Source organism: Buceros rhinoceros, unplaced genomic scaffold (assembly GCF_000710305.1).
Source record: "Buceros rhinoceros silvestris isolate BGI_N320 unplaced genomic scaffold, ASM71030v1 scaffold16381, whole genome shotgun sequence".
In the NCBI taxonomy this organism is placed as follows: Eukaryota; Metazoa; Chordata; class Aves; order Bucerotiformes; family Bucerotidae; genus Buceros; species Buceros rhinoceros.
Genome location: NW_010392667.1, coordinates 75,652 through 93,219, shown reverse-complemented (window position 1 = coordinate 93,219; position 17,568 = coordinate 75,652). Strand labels below are relative to the sequence as shown.

The window sequence follows — 17,568 nt, the reverse complement described above, 5'->3', positions numbered from 1 at the left end:
CCCCCCCCCCAAAATAAAACCTCCACAGCTCTGGTGATGCTGCCCAACTGCAGTCTCTGCCATCTCCGTGGTTTTGAGCCTTCATTACGCAGCTTGCACTCAGCCCACTTTTATTTAAAGCAGAGCTAAAAGTAGCACTAAATAGCTGACGTTCAGAGCCGCTGGGTGTGATGCAGAATTACGGGGAGGGGGGTGGGACAGGAAGAGGAACATTGCCGGTGACAGCTCGTTGATTTGCACAGAATTAGGCAGGACTGTCCAAAGCACTCCAAACTAGACCAGGCTTTATCAAAGAATATAAGCTAGCAGTAATAAGTTCTGTTTGGTTTTACTTACTTACTGTTTTGTTTTATACCGTGAAATGATGCGATTCAGTTTGCGCCTGTTGGAACAACCAGGCAACTATTGCTGCTGCCTTATTGCAGCATCCCTGTGTCGATCGCCTTTCATGGAGCCACCTCTGTATTGCAGAGCCTGTTTAACTTCCTGTCCGAGCATGAGGCTCACTAGTATAATTTACTATGTGGTCCGTGGCTTTCAATTGTACTGTTTGATCGCTGTGCCAGCAGCGAGTCTTCAGCACCATTTATAAGTTGTCCTTGCTCTTTTATTACTTTTTTAGTGCATCAGACCAAAAATATAGTTGAGTTGGTTGTTGGTCATTTGTGTTGCTGAATTATTGGTTTGATAAAATAAACTTTGTGAGGTAGGTGAGTAGTATCCTCATTTAGAGAAGAATTTATAGCTACAGAAGCAGTAGAAACAAGTTAAAAATGGTTTGCAAAAAGCAGTATTTTGCTCCCCCACCGCCCCAGTTTCCTGAAATGCATACCGGTTTGTCACATTGCTGGCAGTATGATCTCATACAGAAAGATCCTTTTTGGCTGTGTAAGTATGTGCACTGCTGAAGAGTTAAGGACACTTTTGGAAAACTTAATACTGAATTTATCAGATTGTGTCTGTTTCAAAACCTAATCAAATTGTAACAGTTGTGAACTTTTTGTAATATTTCCTTGTTTATCTCTAAGAGCAAAAAGATACAGGGTTTGTTTGGGTTTTTTTTTCTTATGTATGTAGTATGTTTTTACATTTTCTGTTCACCATTCAGGCTAAATGAGTCACTTCCAATAGTTCTCTGATGTTCTGCACCCACCGTAGCTGCAGCGCTGGGCACTGGTGTGCTGAGCTCCATAATGTGTTTGTTTCTTGGTATCTCAAAAGTGAGATGATCACAGAAGTTTGTCTTATGGTTTGAGAGAGGAAACGTGGCTCTTGGTCAGATGAAGCTGTATGGAAGAATTTTTTAATCCAATCCAATGTTATCGCCTCTCTTGTGGTCATTAGGGCTTTTAATTTTCCTTCCAGTAAACATACCAGATCAGCCACTGTGGCTAGCAACATTAACTTTCCATTTATTTTTCTTACGATGGCCACCCGAAGCAATAGATTGATGTCTGCAATTTTTACTTCACTAACAAAGAAGTCCACAAAGCAGTGAGGCGTATCTGTTCACTGGTTTTTGATCCAGTGGGAATTTCTGAGTGATGAGCAAGATACAGAAATAAGGTATGTCCGGATTTAGATGAGGAGCTGATATGTCTGTGGGTTAGATGGTAGATATTTAAGTGATAATTGGATTATTGAAGAGTGCCAGCGAAACAGCCGATGCGTGGGAAGTCCAGTGTATGACCATCTCCTTTGAAATCCATAAAACTTAATCATTTAGGTTTTCTTGTGGCTTTAATTGTGTCCCACAGCAACTTCACAATGGCTCAGTCGCCAAGTCTTAAAACTCTTTTGATAACATCAGTACAACTTTGTAGCTGAAGAAAGAATCTGTAGTGTTTATTGCATCCAACAAGTATCTTTTCAAATTCTGTTGTGGCATTTAGTGATAGGAGCACTGTAAGTCTTGTGTGGGTGGGGACATTTTATGCTGAACACAGTGACAGCTGCAAGTCTAGTCTTCAGAGAGCTGCGTTTGGCCCCGAGTATCATTTCTCTCCCCTCTATTCCTATTTTGAGTCCAGTAAAGAGAAGCATATGTTTTCTTGCATCAGCTATGTCAGTGTTACCTTGTGAGGCGTGACAAGGTCATGTGTTTGTATGGCAAAAGAGGAAATCTCAAATTGTTTTTGAACTGCCATAGATCTGCTTTTTCTGTGATATATTAAAGATTTCCACGATATACATAGTTAAATTTCTATTCATGTAGGTACGCGTGTGTTGACGCTACCTTGCACCTCCTGAAATTGGTACTGTTATTAATATTGCAGATCATGCCAAGAAGGCGTCTTGCATTTAATACCGAACATAAGAAGGTTTGCCTACCCCATATGAAAATCTCAAATTGGAACTGAAGATGCTATAAAAATTTAAAAGGGACAAGGTCAGCCTGAAAATCACATATTTTAAAAAGCAGAAAATCATCTATTTTTAACAACAAATTTCCTTACCTGGTAATACCTGCACTAATAACACTTCCAGTTACTAATGCTTGAAAATGGTTTTAATCACTGTTTTAATTGTAAAACTACTTAGTTACCATTTGTCTGGGTGCCTGTTAATTTGGGGTTTTCTAGTTGAGAGATACAAGAACTGATCAAAAGCATTTGGATTCCTGTGCTCCTTCTGTATGATCAAACAAATTCAATTTATTTCCCTCATAAAAGAAAAGATAGTGAATGACTGACTTTGTACCAACATCTTTATTGAGGAGGAAAAAGTGGATAAGAGGGTTCTTCATTATAGCAAGTAAAGACCAAATAAATTCAGTAATTGAAAATAGAAGTTTAGCAAATCACACCACAGCTGAGGTGCATGTTTTAAACACTTGTGGTAGTTAAACACTGGAAGAATTGGGGAGGAATAGTGCGGGATTCACCTTCCTTGGAAGATTTGAAAGGTGAGCACGTGCATCTTCTTGTTTTTTCTAACAACATTTGCCAAATTATAAACACAAAAGTAATTTCAATTAGGTAAAAGGCAAGACTATATGTTCATAAAGGTTCTTTTAGATTGACTTAATATTTCCTAGGAAACTTGTGGAAAGGATCAGCTCCTGCTGTCCAAGCTCTTAACTGGAATGCAACTCTTTTTCAGCTGTTCTGTGCTCACTATGTGCCTTCTAATTTGAGGACTCAAAACGAGAAGGGTCCGTATCCATGAGAACACGCTGTCCTCCGGATCGTAGAATTTAATTTGAAAGTTCAGAATCTCAGTTTTAAACTTGTTTTCAGAGAGTAGCTGGCAAGATGTGCTTCACTTCCAATTAGTGGCTGATCAAGACTGAAAGTAATGATGGACTGCTGCTGACTAGTGCTTTATTTCAAGTGATAGAAGTGGAGGTAGAGATTCCACCCTTGCCATGACCTGGCTTAAAGCCTTTTCTGGCTGCTTCGAAGACTTGGTGAGCACCTGACTGCAGTTGTTATCTGTAGGAAGTCTACTACAAATATAGTAAGTAGTAAAAACACTGAGTGTTCTTAAAAATCCGAGATTTTTCAGATCCACACCCAGCATGAACAGAGTAAGAATTGTGAAGGTAAATTTAACAGTATTTGTGAAGAAGCAAGATAAAGCAGGAAAATATCATAGAAGACATCTGAGAAGATAAGTGTGGGCATTGCGAGAAATACTGTAAATAACATTCTGTGCATGAAAATGGGTGCTGGAGAACTGCCTCTTCATCTGTGGGATCCTGCGGGCTGTAGTAATTTGAGGTCCTTTGGAAAGACACGTAAGCAAAGTCTGAATCCTCAGCACAAGCAAGCAATTCAAACGTTTTCTAGTTATTGAGTTCTTCATCTGTAACCTTAACAACTTGAATGTAACTTTTTTAGCGTATATAACGATATGTGAAAAAACACTACTTTTCTGCTTGAATATGAAGCGTTTCTTGGGTCAGCACAAAAGCTCAGATCTCCCTGTAAACGGTGTGTTATAAATATGTAGATAACTACAATAAAAAGCTTCTGGAGAGGATTTCTTCCTTTTGATTCCAGGGAGAGAGGGGTAAATAAAATAATTGACGTGCCCTGTTCACTGCTGACCAAGTTCCATGTGGCACGTCTTTCCTTTGGCATGTGGATAGGAGCAGCGCATTTTAGCACCTCGCCTACAGCATCCACCTCCTGACAGCAAAACTTGTCAATAGAAAAGCATTCGGCACTTCATTATTTCTACAACCTGAGTGCGTTTGCAAATTAATTGATGTGTGGGAGGAAAGGCATCTGCTATTGTAGAAGCCCTTAACTGGTGCAGCACAGCTAGAAATGAACTGGTTAGCTGCAGTGAGCTTAAGCTGTTGCAGGTGTTGAAGCCTCTGAAGTGGTATCTTGTCCATTTTTTTTGTTGTCTTTTTGGTTTGTTTTTACAAAAAGAAAAAAAAAGCTCACTGAATTGTGACCACGGAAACAAACAGCCTGATAAAGTTAATACCATATACTCTTGTATGTGGTTGGTTAGCAAGTGTTTTCCTGTTTCTTGCTGGCTCAGCACCAAAAGAGAGTTTTAATTAGACCTGTAATGAATGGCTGGGAGCGTTTTAAAGGCTATTAATCTTGTGGTGTAATTGAGTTAATTATAATATCATTATAAGCTCCCATGAAAATAATACAAAGTGTATTCCATTTGTGTTACTCCTGAAGACATCTCTGAGGTCCCCCGGCTTCATGTGAAATGGTTCTCCTGAAGGTCTTCAGCTCCAACACAGAAAAACTGTAAAACTGCTTTAGCTGCCCTTCCACCAAACCTGCTGTTGGGCCCATCAGCCTGGTCCCACCCCTGGGCTCCCTGGGTGGAGTTACCACCAGAAGTTACCAAAGTTGCCACAGCAGGTAACTTTGTGCAGTGGAGTGTGTCTCTCTTAGCTTTCATTGCAGAGTGTGGCATTTCCTTGGTTTTCTGGTTTCTTCCCCGAGCACGGCAGATGAGAGTAAGAATATGTGATCTATTTTCAGAAATAAAGATTACAGCAGCTTTCGAACTGTTACTCTGTGTGCTGTGGCAAAAAAATGTGTGGCAAAAGAGGTGTTTTTGCAAAGCATATGGCTTTTACCCAGTTCAGACTACAGTGAGTTTTGGATTTGGTTGTAAAACATCTCTGTGCTTTTTGCACTCTCTAGTCAGAGTGTGACATCTTCAACAGATGGACAGATAAACTTCCCATAATCCATGTCTTCCCTTTCAGGAGGGCAGATGAGATTCTCATTTGTAAAAGTTGTTGAGGAAAACCTCATCTGTGTAAGCCTGTTGTATGCTTAGCTGCTGGGTTGTGAGTGTTTGATGGGTGCACAGGGAAGTGTGTTTCGGGGGCTGTGTTTTTGCAGGTGCAGGGTCAGCCCTGCTTTTGTCCGGACCTCAGGCTTTATTAGAGCATTTGCTGTATCTGTTTTCAGAACCCTGTGCTTCACTGTGGACCAAGCATATTGCTCAATATATATAATACCTTCTCTCCCTTGTGGCTGATACATGGTCGTGTTTCCTTTCGTAACCCTTTATTACCAGGATCATCTGGCTTTAGTATTTTTAAATGACACAATCAAGAGTTGTTTCCAAACTTACTTAACCTGCTGGGATGGTAGAACTACCTTTTTTATTTTTTTCTGGGCACACTTGTATATTTTCCATCCTCTTGACTATTACAGATTTTGTAAATAGTTTGGAAATGCCAGCTTGTGATGTATGGGCCTCTTTAACATTTCTTTGATTTATGTGCACTGTGCTGAAAAAAAGCAGAGGAAGCATATTATTCTGGGAAAAATGTTGCCAGCCTTCAGTTTTTTCCATCTTAGTTAAAAGCTACACTTTTATCAATCAAACCTGATAGATTCTGTTTTCATTCCTAAAAACATTCATAATTTAACTCTTTGAGGTCTGAAGAAATAATCTGACTAAGACTTTTATAAATATCTGCCTGTTGTTTGGATGTCTAACTTGAAATATCTTTTAAACGGATTTTTCAAAAGTTGCCTTTTTCTTGCATTGCAGCTTTGTCATTTAACAGAGACATTAAAAAATCACTAGGGCTGGGGTTGGGAGGGTGTAGAAGTTTGGCTATATGTTGCTATTATCTACAGTGCATCGCACAAAGTGATGTAATAAAGGGCATTTTGGTCTCTAGCAATATGGATTAAGGTGATTTTTTTTTTTACCTTGTCTACAAATGTCAAGGATTGCAGATTTATGGTTATCCAACTTCCTGTGTAAGTGTCCCAATGAAATGCAAAGAGCTAATTTTTCTTAAGTCTGGTGTATATAGATATATAAGTATCTATATATATAAATATCTCTATATAAATAGTGCTTTATGTAAATAAAGCACTATTCCAAAGGGTTTAAAAAAAAAATAATTGAATTTTAGAGTCCTTAGTTAATACATGGTGCTGTTTTAGCTGGAGAAAGCTCTCAGTGAAACGTCTCAGAAGGCAGAGCTCATGCTGCTGCTAGTAATCGGCAGGATTGCTCTGTCTCCCGAAAGTCAATGTGATGTTGAAGAGAGGCTTCAGTTATATATCATTAATTTTTGAACACAGAAAACTTGAGTAAAGGCAGAAAAGCTCTTTTTAATAGCTTTGTGTAGGGGAAAAGAGGTTTAGGTTTTGTTGACCACTACATTTCAGCATTCTGCTTGCAAGTGCAGTGGTTGTGATCTTTTCCACTGAGGGTTCTAGAGATGTCCATTCAGTGTGGAAAGCAGGATGTCTTAAACAGGGAAGACGATGAGTTTCTTTTTGACACTCGTCCTACAGAATGCAACAGATCTCTAACAGCCACCTATGGTGACTCTGGGGTTTGTCTGTGCAGAAATCTCCATACAAGGCAGGGTGAGAATTTGACCCTCTTTCTCTAACCACTTGTAACAGCTGCCATTATTTGTGCATGAGTGATTTCTGTGGGTCACTTTATCCCATCTTGGAAGAAGTATAAAGTAATCCAATAACGAATATTCTGAAGCAGTAGTAGGAATGTTCATATAGAAAAATCGGCCACATATGCTCTGTTGCAGATCTGCTTCAGGCTTTAACTGGTTGTCCTTGCTAGTGGACTAGAAATCAGCATTCCCAGCAGCACTGCTTTGGGATGCCTGCTAGAGGTAAAGAAAGAGGATGTTAGTAAGAGAAGCATTTAAGGAAGAATTCTCTCCTACTTTGACAAGTTCAAGCCAGTTTAAACCCCTTCTGCTGGCCACGGTAGCGGTCACCTCCAGTAGAAGAGAGTGGTGATGACTAGTACAGCTTGGCAGAGCACACCCATGTCAGGATGAGCTGTGTGGTGGACTTCTGGTCTCCGAGTCCACCTGCCCCTCCAGGAAGGCCACGGGAGACTGAGTCAAGCCAGGTTTCCGTATGCTGGCTGAAGGACCCGCGGCTGGGCTCGTAGCTCTTGTCTGACACTTCAGAGTGTGTATTTACTAGTCTAAATATATTGTGCATTTTAATTATTGTGCGAGTGACTAAAACTGAGGAAAGGCATTCAACAGAAGTTAAAATAATTAAATGTAATGAGTTAGGGGAAAAATAATTAGCAGCACAAGTACCAGCCGGGGTCATTACTGCTATGTTGCTTCTCCTCTAATGGATTTCCCTCTCATCTGTTCTTTCACTGTCTGTCTCTCCTTTGTCTGATGGTGCAACTGGACTAGTTGGACTTGTATAAACTGCACCTTGTAGCCATTTTATTGGAGAAGTATTACTTTATTTGTCTGAAAAGTACTTTGTGTGCTCTAGTGGTAGAGCCCAGCCAGTGTTGCAAATCCTGGCATGCTGCTAGAAGACTCAGAATGAGTTTCTGTAGCTGATTGCAGCCCTTTATTCTACCACTCAGTTTTATAGTATCTTCACATTTCTTCTATAAGCATCTGAGCATCCCCTGTCACGGAGGCAGCAGGTCATTCTTTATACTGACAGAGCTGCCACCTGAGCCCCTGGCACCAAAGATTTAGTTTAGGGCTTTAGCAAACATTAATTTTAGTGTGACAGCGGTGTCTTCAGTTCAAAGTTCTGGTGGCTGTTTAAGGGAGCATAGCAGCACTGGGGGCATGAACTAATTGTGTCCTTACTCAGTTTGGAGTTCTAATGGTGACTTTTCCCTGCTACAGATTATTTGTCCTATGTAAAGGTAATACTTTTGTCAAAAAGGAATTCTGATTTTCTGTCAAATACTGATCAAGTGCACTTCTTGAGTCTTCAGACTTAATGAAATCCATTAAGTGAACCCACGAGAGTGAATATATCGCATAGATGTCACTGAGACCATTTGTCTATTGGTGGACAGCCTCCATACCAGCTACTACCCTTGAGCTCAGGGTTACTTGAAAATGCTGCTCTTTGTTGATGCACGTGGGTTTATTTTGTCATTAGATGTAGAACAAATAATTTTACTCTGCTTTTGTGATTCTGTTATACGTCTGGGTGCTAGCTGCACATCCAAGGAAATGCCAGTTCACTTAGTTATCTTTCAGGAAATACATATGCTCCAGCCCTTCAGAGCACCTGGATGTATTTATAAACATCTTAAGCATAAAATACACTTACTCTTTTGGGAAGGTAAATAATGTGTAGCCCCAGATTACAAGTAATCTGCCTCTGTCTCTATTTCAAATTCTAGATCTCTGTAAACCTCAGAGCCTGTTGGCTGTGTAGGCATCATCTAAAAAGCAAGAATCTCTCACTGATGTCACTGTGAAATAGTTTCCAGAATACTTTTTAAAAAAACCTGCGGGAGGAGGAGTGGCTTCTGCAGAGACTTTGAACAATGCAGATATTTTTATTGGCAGCAAGGACACAGATGCTGAAGTTTTGACCAATTCCTTGAAGAAAGTGCTGCCAGATTTGCTATCTCTGCATGGTAAAAAGCCAAAGATTTGCAAGCAGTATTGGAGTGAGGGAACATTGATGCAGTCGTTCATTAGCAGAACTTCAATGTTTTCGAAAGAAAAGTCTGGGAAGAACGCTAATTAAAACAGCACTCTCAGCAAAAATAGGAATTCAAAGACTATGGAGTAACAAATGCAGTGAAGACAAGACATTAAAAGGAACAGGGATACGTACCAATGTATTTCCTACTGTTGTACCTTTATATATAGATAGAAAAATGTCTAAGCTTCTTGTTTAACGCCCCAACCACGGCAGGGTGGCAGAGAGACTTACAGGAAAAGCAGGATTGCCTGTGCAGGGGCATACGCGGGGAGGTGTCCTCAGAAAGCTCCGTATCTCCTGGTTTATTGATGGGGTGAGGCGACGGCACAGTGCATCGGCGCAACGCAGCCGAGAGCTGTGGCAAGCAAGAGGCTTCTCGCAGAACTGCAAGCTCATTAGTTCTGCAGTTTAGTTGGATCAGAGTGTTTAGGAACAGATGCACCAACTTGTGCAGAGATTTAAGAAAGAATGGAGTGGGGATAGCCTTTGTTCCCATTGTGAATAGGTATTTGCTGGTTAAATATTCTTGTAAACTGGAAAGTGTTTGGGGGGCATAAATTCTTTAAAAAATAAGAACAAAGTGTCCTAATTAAATTGTAAAGCAGAGCAAAGGCACAACGTCTGACATTCCTGTTAATTGAAAAGCCTGCAACCCAGTTCCATGAGAAGAAAACCAACGAGTTAAGAAATCGGAGACTGCCCTTTTGGTGTATTGATGCTGTTTTGCCCAAGTCAAGAATTTAGCTACCCTAAAATGATCAAACATTGTTTGGAAAAAAAGAATTTCCAAACGGGCCTCATTATCTGAGAAAAGCTTAAAATTATCAATTAAGGTAGTATCATTTCTTTCTTGCCTGCTTTAGTCTGCAGAGATGAAACTGTGGGAGTGTCCTGCCTGCTTTCTCATTGCTCTTTTCAAAAGAACGACTAGAGTTTTATCATAATAGACAAATCCCTTGTTAGCTGCAAGGGAGAAATAGCTTAATGATGAGGGGCACGGTACTGTGCATCTTAAAAGGAGACAGATGCACATGCTGTCACCAGTATTACCATGAACTCAGAAAACTCCATGGTGGACAAGTATCTGTCGGCCACTTCTGTAAAATTCCATTCCTCCAAGAAATGGAAATAAACTTTTTTCTAATATTACCTATATCTGAGAATTTTTTTCTGTTTATGTATGTGGTCAGTAAGTATTTACATGAGAACGGGAAAGATATCACAACAGGGTAATGCGATTGCAAACAGAGGTCATTCTTCTGATTTCGCTTTTTGAAGAAAACCTATTCTGCTTTAAAAGCTTTAAGTAACAGTAACATGTAGGTTCGATGTGCAGCTGTGAGTTGACATGATCAATTGTAAGTGCTCCAAGTGACTGGTAGCTTTTTTTGTTGTGTTTTTTGTTTGTTTTCTTGATTCTTACCTTCCTCCTACCCAACCAATTTTTGCAACGTTAAATAGCCTTGTCAGTAAGTGGAGTGTAATGACTTGTTTGGTCAGCAGTCAGCACAAGCAAAATCTCCAGCCCATGAATTATGTAAACTAAAGACCTTCAGACCCAGCATGGTTCTAACGATGAAGCTTTAATTTTGAAAGTTTTAAATGAGCACTGTGTACCTGTTTGCAGTTTCCTGACACACGCTGTAAGTAATTCTCTAGGCCAAAATACACCCTGTCGCGATACAGTCAGTACGTTCCATGGAGGGGAACGAAGGGGCCTTACTGCCTTGTTCCTGTTTCTGCCCTTTGACTGTAGCAGAAGTTCTCTGCCTGCTCCAAACATAGGAAAGATCATCTGCCAAAGACAATGTGGTCTTTCAGGGAGATGGAGGGGTTTGTTTTGTTTTGATTTTTGCCTTGTTTCTGGTAAGAGTCATTGGGGTAGAATAAATAAAAGATTAATTTAAAAAATATTAATGCTTTCAGAAATAAATCCAGTCTGTATTTCTGTAGAACACCTTCTCTGTTTGAATAGTTCATGTCAAAGCCAAAGACATCTTATATGAGCGAAGAAATCGCCTTTCTTACTGTTACAGCTGTGAGAACCATGACTCCAAAGTGCTATCACTGTTACTGTGTATTTCACTTCATGAGGGAGATTGAGAGTCATTAATACATGACTGTGGTTTTCATTTACTCAGGAACACTGTGAAAGTGTGAATTATGACACCTGTAAAACATTAGTGATAATCTTTTCTTCTAGAAAATATAGACCATGTTGCCAGTAACGTGGAAAAATGATCTCCAAAATAATTAAATCTAAATATAATTCAGATTTTGTTTCTATTTGCTTTCAGGTAAAGCTTTTGTATGTAATGAAGTGTTACTTTCAGTACTTTTCCTACGTCCTTGAGATCTAGAGTCTCTTTTGATTTTAAGACGTGGAATTCACACATTTACTTGGAACCACAGTTTTAAGAAAAATACCAGCTATCATGAGACTCACGATAAAACTATGCAAGTTGGCACTGGTGTATATCCTAGCTGCTGAGTGTTAGAAAGTGATTTTGTTGGTGATGGCTTTTATTTCTTAGTTTTCTGAAATAGATTTTATGTTTCATCTGCATGTATGGGGGGAAAAAAGATCAGTTTTGTTGAAATTTTACAGAGGAATATTTCATTAGGAAGTAAAGAGCTTATCTTCACACAAACCAACTGGGATTCCCCAAAGCTGGAAGACAGGGCTTGCTGTAATAAAGCCTCTGAATGATGGGGAATTCCGTAGCTGCTGATCCAGAAATGAATGGCGATACTACCTAGTGCTGCACCAAGAGTCAAGTGCAGTGAGGTTTAGTCTGTTTTATCGATAAAGCTGTTGTTGTTTCCCATTCTGCTGGTTCAGATGAGCACAGTTGTCAAAAGCAGATGGGAGGTCATTGGGAATCCACTTATAGAAAGCAGTCGTGGCCATCCACAGGTGCCCAACGTTTGGCTGCCTTGGGTTGTGAGATAGCTTAGACCTGTGTGAGCACTGTAGATGTGATCTGACACAGGCACCAGCTCTGGGTTAAACCAAAGGCTCACCTTGCCCCATACCTCATCTCCAGCAGTAGCGGTATGCATGTATACATGTACATGTATACATGCCTGTATACAGTGTTCTCCCCGATGTTCTCCCCGCCATTAACAGTCTCTGGCTCAGGGACTTCTGGAGCTGAATGTGGTTTCCATGTGTTGTTTAGTCCTCAAAGGGTTTGTGTCCCGTGAGCTCACCTCTGCTTCCCCGTGTGAGCCTTTTAGCACCCATAATGTCCTCTGACAGTACATTTAATATGGGTTCCCTAGGGTGAGGGGGATATGTTTGGAAATCAGGGTCTCTCATTGGTAAGAAAAATTTGAGGGGATTGGTATGTTTTTAGCTGAGATTTTCCGTCGTGGCCAACACTGGCAGACAAAGGTGTTTATTTTGCAAGAGGAAAAAGGAACTAAATGGCAGGGTTATTATTCACCAGGACCTATAGTTTTGATGCTAGTGGTGCTGCTTTGACTCTATTTTCAGTCTTGTTTCTGCTCCTCAGAACAAATGATTAAGAAACAATTTCCTAATCTCTTCAGTTAACACCTCTCCGCCCCCAAAAAGGAATGTATTCTGTGCAATGCCGTGTGTGATGCTTTAATAATGTATAAATCAAGGTGGACAGAAGCTGCTTGTCAGTTTTATTAACTTTGACCTTTTCTCCCATTATAAGGATGGTTTGGTAAATATTTAATGGCCCTTATAGATTTTGACAGTTGGATCTGTATTCCTAGGAGCTGAGGTGGATTATATAGAAATACTTACAATTAATAAAAATTGCTTAATCATTGGGTGTCACCCTTCAAGGACAGAATTGTTTTTTAGAATATATTTATTTTTAATTCTTTTTTTCTTTACACCTGCCCACTAAATGACAGGTTAGCCAGGAGGTTATGAAATGTTTTTAAAAGGTCTCATTTAAAATTCATCTCTGATTAGTGCCTGTGATTACCTCCATCTCTGAGCAAGTGTCCGGATGATCTTATTTACTTGAGATACCTGTCAGTGTCATTCTGTGCAGTGAACAGAAGTTCACTGAATGGCTGAAGGAGGGCTGCTTTTCATAAGATGCAAGAAAGCCAGGGGAAACCGTGTTCTGGAGTCAGAGCGGTCTCCTGCCAGAGCTGCCTTTCCCTTTACTTCCCTGCCTATTGCACTTGCTGCAAATTCTGGCCGTGAAGATTGAAAACTAAGCCCCTGACACTGTGAAGGGTTGCCTTTCTAACATGTGCTGTCCACTGTGCTTATTGATTTTATTTATTTCAGAAATCCATGGGAGAACAACGAATTTAAGCAGAATTCATGGGTCTAAGCAGAGCTGTTGGGGCAATACAATTCCCCCCTTCCTTGGCAGAACCCAGTCCTCTTCCCAGTAGGAATGTGATGTGTCTTCATGTTGTGCCATGGCCAGGATCATGTGGCAAAGCGGCCAAGTGAATCAGGAGCCTGGTCAAAAGCCTTATGGATGCTCTGAGTATTGGCATCTGAATCAAACTGGCTGCCGGGAAAGCTTCACTCGTTTTAATGGCCGTTTCAAGTTGACCACTTCACCAAGCTTTGTTTCCCTCCCTTCCAGTCAATATCCTGCAGAACATCTTTGCCTAAGACCACTTGATTTTCTGGATGTTTCTCAGTCCTATTTTCCTACCTGTAACCTTTCTGTTGATGCAGACCGTGGGGTTAGGGTTGTCGACGTGTTAAACATTTCACCACTTTCAGAATAAATCTGTAGACAATTTAATGAACACGTTGATGTGGAACTGGAATGATGAAGGAAATTGCATTTGTCTGACACTGACTCTTCCCCTGACCCTTCTCTTTGAAAATGGAGAACTAAGTGTGTAAATGGAAAGTGTTTAGAGGTGAGCTTCTAACTTGCTGCACTTGAAGCTGGTTTCAGGACAGACACAGCCCTGTACGCTGTTCTTAAATCAGCAAGCTGTGGGAATGTACTCCAAATCTTGCAGATTCATGTTGTGTCCTTCATAAATTTGTCATTGGCAACTGAAATAAAAGGTTAGAGGAGAAACTTAGAGCATGTGAATCTTTCTGCAATGCCATGGAGATGTGCTAGTGGGTATTTTAAAGGCTAGGTTTTTCTTTACAGTGGTAGAAACTTCTTTGCAAATGTTTTATATTTAAGAAAAAAAGAGGAGTGTTATTTCTGACAAGCTGGTTTATATAGTGAAAGGGTTGCATCTTTCTGCCTCTTTTCTTCTTCCAAGAAGTGAGAAAGCTTGATCTCCTGAGAGGAGAAACGGCTTTAACATTTAAAAGTGAGCCCACGTTTCAGGAGAGTTAGGACTTGAGAGCAAGTCTTCGATTCATCATTTTACTTGCCCTACAGCATAATTTCCTGGTAATACCTATGTCACAGCAGACTTTTTTTATATGCTTTTGTTGGTATCACCTGCCATCCAAGCAGTATATATGAAATACCATACCTTAACTTGCTGATTGGCTGTAATTTGAATTGGGGAGTACAGACAGTAGAGGTCTGACACAGAGTACTGCAGTGGTGTGTATTCTAATATATATGTTTTTTTTATCCAGTTGCAGTACCATGCCGGGCTGGCATCTGGCCTTTTGAATCAGCAGTCTTTGAAACGTTCAGCCAACCAGATGGGAGTATCTGCAAAGCGCAGACCGAAAGCCCAGCCAACAACTCTTGTCTTACCTCCTCAGTAAGTAATGGAATATTTTGAAGAGTTTGCATGAGGGGGTGGTTAAAACTGCATATTGTAATAATTTATTCTTTTAAATCATCGTAACAGCAGCTCTGTGCTTGCATTTTTGTTTCCTGCAAGATGAATTATTCTTGTTGGATGACTGGGGTGCCCTATGGAAACAGTATTTTGTTTCTTCTGTTTATGGAGGCACCGTGACAGCAGAGAAGTTGCACGATTCTTCTTTGTAGCAGGTCATAAAAGTTTCTGCAGCACACAATTGTCATTGAGGAATGATGCTCCCCTGATTAGTATGACTTGGAGCTTCAAGTAGGACTTTTCTGAACGTCCTAAAAGGCTGAAGCCAAAAAGTCTTTGGTGCAAGTACTTTCTCGACAAACGTCTGTTCTGAGTCCATCTGTTCACCATATGTTAATTTTGCATTGGATCTAAACCTCTTTTACAGGTGACAAGCAATTATGAGGACACTTAGAAACTGTTTGAGGACATAGAGTATCAACACTTGAGGCAGTCTGTGTTCTGGTGCCAAAAACAGAGATGTCCACAACTAATCTTATAAATTAATAAACTCTTTAAAATATTTAGTTACATATAAGAAAATGATTATTATGTAGAAAATGAAACACTAAGCAATTATTCATCAAGCCGAAGACCCTTGTAGTTTGTGGAAACTGCCCGCTTTTTTTTTCACAGAACAAGAGTCACTGATGTGTAAATACTGTGCTACTAGACTTCATAGTTGCGGTAATAAAAGTCCCTGTTGTCACCAGAGTCCACAGGCCTAAGTTGAATGAAGGAATCAAAGGAAGTTTAGAGTTGCTTTCTTATATGAAATCAGAAAAAAATCAGAGTCAACACAGCTTTCCTCGTGTAAATTGACTTCAAAGGGCTGCTAATTCAACAGTCCATAAAATGTTCTGTTGTTTTACTGGTACATCAGGTGAAGAACGATGGCTGGAAGGATAGCTCTAGCAGAACTACAGCTTCAAAAACCAGATGTTTCTTGTAGATTTATGAAAGCACAGGGATATGCTGTGACAAACTGGCTACTTAGTCCTTTGTTGGGATATGGGTTTATCTAAAGCTTAAAATGGACTTCTCCAAGAAGTCTGTAAGTAGATTATTCTGATACCAGTTGTCACCGTTTTTATTCAGAGGCCTTAAAATATTTTAGTGGTTTGGTTTTTGGGGGGGTTTTTAATCGTGGCTTTTCTAGTTACTAGAAATACGTATAGTGTGAGAGAAGAAGCTGGCTTCTATTTTTGCATAGAAAAGTCTGTACTTATTTGCAGCTGTATAGATCTTAACATGAGGTATATAACATACATATTTTAAAGTATTGTGTCTTCATCTGCAGGTAATTTTTCCTTCAATGGTGCATTTACCTAGAATTATGCAGATAGAATGGAATTTTAGTGGTGTAACTAAACTTTAGTTGGTAGTTGAATTATGTTTCAGTATCTTATTACCACTGCTAGTGTATTTTCCCTGATAATAATGTTTATGCTGAGCTGATCCTTTATCTGTCACTGGCTTCAACCTCTGAGGCTTCCCTTTGACCTTTCCATATTTGTCCTATCTTGGTGTGTCTTCAGAAGAGAATAATAGCTATATTAAGTCAAATCAAATACCTGTTGAGCTTAATGTCTCTGACACAGGGCAGAAGTGGATTATGAAAAGACTTATGAGAAGTATTAAAAAAAAGTATGGCAAATGGATTTTAATATCTTGATTTTGCTGTGGTTTTGTGCAAATAGTGATGAATCATGCTGTCTTATTTTTTTCTCTTTATTCTCTCTCAAATGCAAAAAAGAGAACATCCAGGTGTAAAACTATATATCTCCTTGAAAGAATATACTGCATACTAATTTTCCTGTGGCAATTTAGTGATTTGGGGGGCTTTTTTTAGCTTTATTGATTAGTCAAGAAAAGGGTAACTATTTCTTTGTCTTTTTTTGCTTTGATGTATGCTATTAAAATTAAGTTCAGTCACAAGTCTTCTGGCTGAGTAACAATGTGCTATGAGTCAAGTACGTATTAAATGTTGTTCAGAGGAATTATATTATCTAGAGCTTTTCTCAAACGTAAGTAGTTAAAACTGGCTATGTGCCAAGATGTCATTTTTGGCTATCGGATTGGATCAAAGAGCAACACTGCAGGAATCCTCTTCAGCCAGCAAAGGAGTGCAGGAAGCCTTGCTGCTCAGGAGGTAACATAGGTGCTGATTGGTACAAAATATCATCTAAAAATGGTTTAATGCTGGTTTTGCATGTGGATCATTCGATAATAAACATGTCTTTAATTTGAGTTAAAGGTAGCATTAGTGAGCATTTACTGATCTACTTATTTCTTCTTGTTCCTTGAAGAAGCTGCATGGGTAACTTTTACTTTTGTGCATTATGTTCATAGTGACAATGAAGCAAGCTGAGCAATTATCTCATTAATCTGTATCTTTGATCTTTGCTATGGTGAGGCTTGAGTTTTGTTCCACAGACTGAACATACCCAAATGGCATCTCTTCTCATAAGGGTGGTGATACAAAACTTGATTCTGGTGCTGTGTCAATTCGTTGTTCACTTGAGCCCTTCATATCTCTTTTCCTGCTCTGCTTTTTCTTCTCCTTTCCTCTCCAAAATGGCTTTTCAAAAAACCCAAATCCAAAAACCTTCTCAGCCTATCTTGGAGGCTCAGTGATCCCTTCCTGCCTTTCACTCACAGAAGAAGCCAGAGAAAGGTTTTGCTAACAGCAGAGCTGATTCTTGGTGGGCCCACTCATTTGTTCCTTGCCAGCCTTGGGCCATCTTTTGATGTCCTCTGGTTTGGAAGTGAGAAGCTCTGTTTTTTCACTAGTAGATACCTGAAACAGCAGCAGCAATTTTGACTCCAAAAGGTAGTTTTAAAAATGGAAGGCCTCAGTCCTATGCAACCACTACCAGGAACATTT

General features: G+C 39.8%; 1 protein-coding gene across 1 annotated transcript in view; it reads left to right on the top strand.

Annotated features, from left to right (window-relative positions):
* MED27 (mediator complex subunit 27) overlaps positions 1-17,568 on the top strand; it is a gene marked incomplete at its 5' end in the record, with an annotated part of 85,206 nt that overhangs the window by 15,936 nt on the left and 51,702 nt on the right. The window contains one exon of the mRNA XM_010144580.1: positions 14,491-14,621. Coding sequence (XP_010142882.1) covers positions 14,491-14,621 — 131 coding nt within the window. The remainder of the gene's footprint in view (positions 1-14,490; positions 14,622-17,568) is intronic.